General features: G+C 41.5%; 1 protein-coding gene across 1 annotated transcript; it reads left to right on the top strand.

The window, feature by feature from the left end:
• The first annotated feature begins 6,497 nt into the window (after positions 1 to 6,497).
• Positions 6,498 to 7,442, top strand: LOC120240302 (olfactory receptor 10W1). Its single transcript, XM_039245018.1, has one exon. It carries the CDS (start codon positions 6,498 to 6,500, stop codon positions 7,440 to 7,442), a length of 945 nt encoding a protein of 314 aa, XP_039100949.1.
• The last annotated feature ends 372 nt before the right edge of the window (positions 7,443 to 7,814 follow it).

Below are 7,814 nucleotides of genomic sequence, written 5' to 3'. Positions count from 1 at the left end.
ATCTTGTTTGTCTTATCCATCTTGGTGCCCAGACTTAGCCTAGTGATGAGCAGATCATAGTACATAAATATTTGTTTCATCAGTCAATCAATGATGAACCAAACTTTAAATGACTGAACCCTAAGTTGGTGTCATTATCAGGTATCAAAAAGAACATATCAAAAGTATGTTCCGGGGCACTTGGGTGGTTCAGTCGGTTAAGCGTCTGACTTCAGCTCAGGTCATGATCTCACCGTTCGTGGGTTCGAGCCCCGTGTCGGGCTCTGTGCTGACAGCTAGCTCAGAGCCTGGAGACTGTTTTGGCTTCTGTTTTTCCCTCTCTCTCTGACCCTCCCCTGTTCACGCTATCTCTCTCTCTCTGAAATAAATAAAAAACATCAAAAATATTTTTTTAAAAGTATCTTCCATTGTGAAAGAACTAATAAGTCAATGGAGATAAGGGAGAGAAATGCAATAAGGGTAAAGATATTAAAATTAGCAAGTTTAACTCTGCAAAGTGATATCTGAGCAGGGACATGATCAAACCTTTAAGTCTGTATGGTACACTGAGTGAAACATGGTTTCTTCAAATTCTGAAAGATCACAGTGAGGGAGTTATTTAAAAAGTGACAGAGGAAAGTTAAATGTCTGTCTAGTGTTCCCCGTCAATTCATTCCTTTATATATAACCAAGATTACCAGAGTCCCCTTTTTCATAGAAAATATAATTTTTTAATGTTTATTCATTTTTGAGAGAGAAAGAGAGAGAGAGAGAGAGAGAGTGTGTGTGTGTGTGTGTGTGTAAGTGAGTGGGGGACAGGAAGAGAAAGAGGAAGACATAGAATCTGAAGCAGACTCCAGGCTCTGAGCTGTCAGCACAGAGCCTGATGTGGGGCTTGAACTCATGAACCATGAGACCATGACCTAAGCTGAAGTTGGATGCTTAATTGACTGAGCCACTCAGGCGCCCCTAAAGTATAAAATACAGTCTCAGCGCCCCAGGGCTATAATAATTTGGGACCTGGGGTGACCCAGCTATGGCAGTCTGGTGGGAGTCAACTCCTTGAAACAGGAGACACAAATGACCTTGATTAGGGAATGTCCTATTTGCTCCGGAAATTATATTGGATGCTGCGATGTTGATAAAGGGTTTAATATTGGTCTTCACTTTGACAAGCTCACTGCATCTTCCATTGATGGGAGATCCCAAGTGCAAGGACAGTTTTGGATTGGACTCATTATCTGGCAACAGGAGAGATCAACAATCATCAAACCACCCCCTGGGAGAGACAGAATTTATGGGGAAAGACTCTAGATAGCAAAGCAATTTATCCCTTCTACAAATTTTCTTGGGAAGGTTACTAAAGCCTCCATCCCACGGGGAAGAACTTTCTGGGTTCCTGGTCCTTTCTTTCTCCACCAGAGCGATCAGGCCTCACCTGCTCGCTTCTGTCTCTTATAATAGGACTGAGGAGACTGGCTCTGTACACCTCTCCCCCTTCTCATGATAAAGGTAAGAACTTTTTTTCTAACTCCTTCTAGATTTACAACAAACCAGGTATGCACTGACACCAGGCTAGAAAAGCAAGTATTAACTTTATAAGTAGAGACTCTAGGATTGTAGAGCACATTCAGCCCATGGCTTACAGTGTTCCTCTGAATTCACTTGGAAGGACTATTCTTCTGATTAAAACAGTAATAGCTAATCTTAGCCTAAAAAATATTGAAGGAATGGCTACTGTAAGTTTGGATAAGGTTTAAGGATTAATAAAAATCCTTTTCTTGTAAGGAATATCATTTAATCCTCTGCTATGAAGTAGGTATTATTAATATTCCTTTAACAGATCCAAAGAAAAGAGAGAAGAATTAACATTCATTATGCAACTTAATAGGTTTCACACTTCAACCAAGGATTCTAAATACTTTATCCCATTTAATTCCATCACAACTCCATTAGATGAGTATTATTATTTGCATTTTCTAAACAAAAGGAGACAGACATTAATGTGAGTTGATCTGTCCCAGTGACATTGCTATTAATAATAGCTTGAGGAGCGACCAGGTGGCTCCATTGGTTAAGCTTCCAACTTTGGCTCAGGTCAGGATCTTGCGGTCCATGAGTTCGAACCCCGCATCAGGCTCTGTGCTGACAGCTCAGAGCCGGGAGCCTGCTTTGGATTCTGTCTCCCTCTCTCTCTGCCCCTCCCCCGCTCACACTGTATGTCTCTCTCTCTCTCTCAAAAATAAATAAATAAATAAATAAATAAATAAATAAATAAATAAATAAAAGCTTGAGATTCCACCTGGGGTACGGTATTGCCAAGTCTGCTAACCCCCTTGTTTTACACAATGCTAACTCGACAATTTCAGCCACTCTAGTCTAGGCATCTTGCATTTCCAGAACGCACATGGACAAGGTTTTCAGGACACTCTTGCCACGTGGAGCTGGCCTGGTGGGAGCGGTAATAAGGAAGATGCAGATGTGCTGGGGATGTGGCCTGTAGGCACTGAGATAGGTGTGGATTCAGGAGCGGGTGCCGCCCGGGGCAGATTTCTGGGCACAGGCGGGGGTGCCCTTCTCTTGTGTCTCTACTGTGCAATGTGTTTAGGAACAACTTGGAATAACAAGTTGATGATGTGTGATTATAAGTTTCACTCTCTTTGAACCATACAATCCACTTTTTCATCTGTCCAGAATATCGACCCCCTTACTCTGCCTATCGTTCTTCTCCTAATTAATTCTATTTTTCAGATCGAGGCTTAAATATTACTTCCTCAAGGAACCCTTTTCAGAATGCCTTAATCACAAACTATGCCAGAGCCACATGTTGTATAATCTTGTAACACCTTCTTTACTGCACTTAGTCAGAGATTTATCTACATAAAATTTTATGGTATACATGCAAGTATATTTTTATATTTTATATATAATATAACATAATATAATATAGAAAATATAAAATATATATTCATATTTATAATATATACCAGAATCTGGTATATATTTATATATAGTTATATATATATTTATATTTACATACCAGATTCTTTAACAATGTCTCTCTTTAGCATGTACAAGTGCTTGGTAAGGGAGCACCATTGTATGTGGGGTTTAGCGCTTACTCAATAAAAATAAATATGAGTGACTGCAGAAAGGATAGTTAAGATGTAGAGTCACAAATTGAAGATTTTTTAAAATGTCAGTCTCAACAGACTAGAGCAATGAACCACAGTTAAAGGGATGATGAATATGTTTTGCTTCTCTGAAAATGAAAAAATAATGTTTACAGTTTTATCATCCAGGGAGCTACATCAGTCCATGTCTGAGCAGACTATTAAAACAGTGAAATATAGTGGATGAATCTAATTTTGGTTAGACTGAAGCAATAGACTGCCAATGGGCAGATTAGCTGATACTCAGATCTTTTTGTACTTGACCATCCCTGTGATGTGTCCCATGCAGCATATTTCTAAGTAAGTTATTTAAAATTAGACCATTTCCAGGGCACCTGGGTGGCTCTGTCGATTGAGCATCTGACTCTTGAATTTAGCTCAGGACATGATCCCAGGGTCATGGGATTGAGCCCTGCGTCAGGCTCTAGGCTGAGCATGAAGACTGCTTAAGGTTCTCTCTGTCTCCCTCTGCCTCTCCTCTGCTCGTGCTTTCTCTCTCTCTCAAAAACAAAACAAAACACAACAACAACAAAAATGAAAGCATTTCCAGAGTTAAAACTGAGACATAACACAACTATGTCGTTCAAGGAACACCAAAAAGAAAATGGGAAGAAAATTTAGGGCTGCATGATAAAAGCTCTTAGTTCCAGAAGTGTTTCATTAAAAAATGTCCCCATGACATGGAACAGAATGAAATGTAGAGGTTACAGAGGCAGGTTTCCGGCATTACAAGAAAAGAATTTTAGGGAATTATGCTATCCAACAACAAAACAAGAAAGTCAGGAAGTAATGAATTTCCGGAGGCCTTGAAGGGGACCTGATGTTCAGGTGTTGTATGGAAAATTCAAATATCTGACAGAGGACTGAACTAGGTAATTTCTGAGGTTCTCTCCAGCACGAAGAATTCGTGCCCTATAGATAATTCATTTGTAAATATTTTATTACAGATCTTGGAGAGCACTATTATAATGACAGCAGTGCGGCTATCATAAAATGTTCTAAAGTCATCATTATCACACAGATTCCAAAGCCCTCTATCAAACGTAAGTGGGAAACTAGCCCTAGATGTGTTTGCTATAGCCTTCTACTTGTTATGTTCCTGAGGGACAGGATATTTTCCACAGGGCAGCCCTAATGTTCGTTACCAAGTTGTTTTCCATGGAGGCTTGCTCTTAAACAGACTATTTGATTATGAAATCACCTTAAAAGTGAAAGAGAAAGTGGAAAAAAAAGTATAAATGGCATGCTTTGCTTAGTATATTTATCCATACAACATATATTTATCAAATGTCTATAATTTGTACATTGGGCTTGGTGACATGAGAGATGAAAATGTAAATAAGGGCAGATGTCTGCTCTTGAACTTATGAATAATAATGATGGTTATCTGTTATTGAACTGCTCTTGCGATGGGCTATGCATTGCGGTAGATACTTTACACAATGATCTCTTTTAATCCAACCAAGAACCCTTAGAACTAAGTATAATTATTATCCCCATTTGTAAAATAAAGGAAGTAGGACTCAGAAAAATTATATATTGCCCAGCATCGCAGAGCCAGGACTTGGGATTATTGAAACCACATCATTTAATTTCAAAACCGATTTTCACAAGGATGCACTCCCTCTACTAGTGTTTTAATAAAATGTTGAATAGGACACGTGATATTAAAAATCATTCAAAGCATGACCGAAGTTCAGGAGAAGAAAAGAGAATTAATAGGAACTGGACACTGGTGGTCAGCAGTTGGAAAAACAACAGACTCGTTCTTGACCCAGGTGCTCTGAATATTTGGGACAGTCTGGTCACATTTTTCCCCAGGCTTGTGACATGGAGCTGGGTCTACGTGCACAGTTAGTACTGGTGTGGTGCTTCTGGCTTAAGATTTTTCTTCAAAGCTCATCATAAATAATTAATGTTGAGGGGCGCCCGGGTGGCTTAGTCGGTTAAGCTTTCACTTAGGTCATGATCTCGCGGTTCATGGGTTCGAGCCCCGCATCGGGCTCTGTGCTGACTGCCAGCTCGGAGCCTGGAGCCTGTTTCAGTCTGTGACTCCCTCTCTCTCTGACCCTCCCCTGCTCACGCTGTCTCTCTCTCTCTCTCCTAGAAATAAATAAAACATTAAAAAATTTAAAAAAAATAATTAATGTTGAAAATGGGAACGCTGAGGAACACCTGGATGGCTTAGTCAGTTGACTTTTGATTTTGGCTCAGGTCATGATCTCACGGTTCATGGGTTGGAGCCCCATACTGGGCTTTGTGACGACAGCACAGAGCCTGCTTGGGATTCTCTCTTTCCCTCTCTCTTTCTGCCCCTTCCCCATGTGCTCTCTCTCTCTCTCTCTCTCTCTATATATATATATAAATACATAAATATTTTTAAAAATGGGCAAGTTGAAACGAGATCATATGTCCCCTCTTTTCGACCTTCTTGACTATGAGTTGATCTTGGGAAAATAGCAGAATGGATGCCCTTTGAGAGTTTTGTCTGTTCATCACAAGGTGTTCAAGGAAGCAAGAAATCCAGGAGGCTGGATTTTCCTTCAGCTCCTTAGAAGAGAAGAGAAATAGATGGGAGACTGACTTTGTCTCTCCTATTCACCCCAGACCCACAGGAAGATTCTTAGATCTCCAACAGCTTATGATCACATAGTTCCCCATACTGCCACAAGCCAGGAGGAGCCCTATGATAAAACTCCCTGTTTCCTTCATGTCCTGCACTTCTTTTGATTAGGAATGAATAGAGAAATCAGTAGTGGGAGGCTCATCCCTGACACTGTCCATCTCAGACCTATGTGAGCTCTTTGTCCATGGGCATTGTTTTTTTCCTTCAATTTCCATCTTACGACTAGATTTTCAGTGGTACAGCCATATATACCCGAGGCAATCCCTCAGGAGGCATTATAAATAAATGTGTGAATAAATAAATGTGTGAATGAATGAGTTAATGAATGAGTGAATGAATGAATACCTTCCCACCCTCACCTTAATGACTGACCCCTGCTTTCAAGAATTCCTTGACACTTTCTTGTGAATTAATTAATTTTCATTCCGCTTCTACTAAAAATTGTGTCAGGTGCTACAAACTTCCTCTGCTTCTTTTCCTTAAAAAATTTTTTTTATACAATTCAGGCCAACTCTTGGCACTTAGAAATTAAGTTGTAGATATTTATGTGAAGAGACTTGGTAAAAGAGGAAAAGAGAGAATTAGTCTTAATAATTTTAAGTTTCTAACTCCAGACTTGATCAGATGAGAACATGGCTCAAGAGTGTGAACTAAATATATTGTTGGTCTGATTTTCCCTCCTGCTTTGTAACTCTCAGCAGAGAAACTTCGTTAGCTCAATGACTTGGAGAAATCGCTCAGTGTTGATGGAATTTGTGTTTCTGGCCTATCCCTCTCACCCAGAGCTCCGCATCTTCTTCTTCCTTGGGGTCAGCCTGGTTTATAGCTTGATCATCGGTGGGAATGTCCTAATTGTGGTGGCCATCCAGGCAGAAGCCCGCCTGCACACGCCCATGTACTACTTCCTGGGCAGCCTCTCAGGAATAGAAATATGCTACACTGCTGTGGTGGTGCCTCACATCCTGGCCAACACCCTACAGTCAGAGAAGACCATCACCCTGCTGGGCTGTGCCACTCAGATGATCCTCTTCATTGGGCTTGGCAGCGCCGACTGCTTCCTCTTGGCTGCCATGGCCTATGACCGGTATGTTGCTATTTGCCACCCCTTGCAGTACCCGCTCACTGTGACTTTAACCCTCTGTGTCCACTTGGTCATGGCCTCCGTGCTCATTGGCTTGTTCCTGTCCTTACAACTGGTGGCCTTCATCTTCTCGCTGCCATTCTGCCAGGTGCGGGTTATCGAGCACTTCTTTTGTGATGTGCCACCAGTGATGCGACTCGTTTGCGCCAACAGCCACATCCATGAGTGGGCAGTGCTGGTGGTGGCCACACTGGCCATTGCCATGCCTTTCTTCCTCATTGCCACCTCCTACGCCTTCATCGTGGCTGCGGTGCGCAAGATCCACTCGGCAGCTGGCCGCCACCGGGCCTTCTCCACCTGCTCCTCTCACCTCTCCGTGGTCCTGCTGCAGTACGGCTGCTGTGCCTTCATGTACCTGCGCCCCAACTCCAGCTATGACCCCAAACAAGATCAGTTCATCTCCCTGGTATACACACTGGGAACCCCACTGCTCAACCCACTTATCTACACCCTGAGAAACCGTGAAATGAAGGGGACCCTGGGGAGAGTTCTGACCAGGAACTGCCTCTCCGGGAACAGCTAGGGGAGGGCATAACCTTCAGGCAAGGGTTTGGTTCCAGCACATGCAAATCGCCATGTAACTGGAATTTCTCCCAGTTAATGTTAAAAGTAATCTTTAAAAACAATGATATAAATTATCTGGATGCTATTTAGCTATGTGGGTCAGAGACATTTAAAACATTTTTACTATTTTACTCAGTAATCTCCTCTAGAAAGGAAATTAACAAATGTGCATAACAACAGAAAGTGGCAAGTATAATACTGCATCTCAGGTGTTGGCTGGAAAGAGGGGGCTCATTCAATAGATTTTAATTGAAAAAAAAATAAAAGGATTATATACTGAAGTAAAGGAACCAATAAGGGTGGCAACACACGCCATTCTAGCAAAAGAAAG

This window comes from Hyaena hyaena, unplaced genomic scaffold (genome assembly GCF_003009895.1).
Source record: "Hyaena hyaena isolate Hyena2069 unplaced genomic scaffold, ASM300989v1 scaffold_252, whole genome shotgun sequence".
Classification (NCBI taxonomy): Eukaryota; Metazoa; Chordata; class Mammalia; order Carnivora; family Hyaenidae; genus Hyaena; species Hyaena hyaena.
This window is presented reverse-complemented; position numbering and strand designations above follow the sequence as displayed.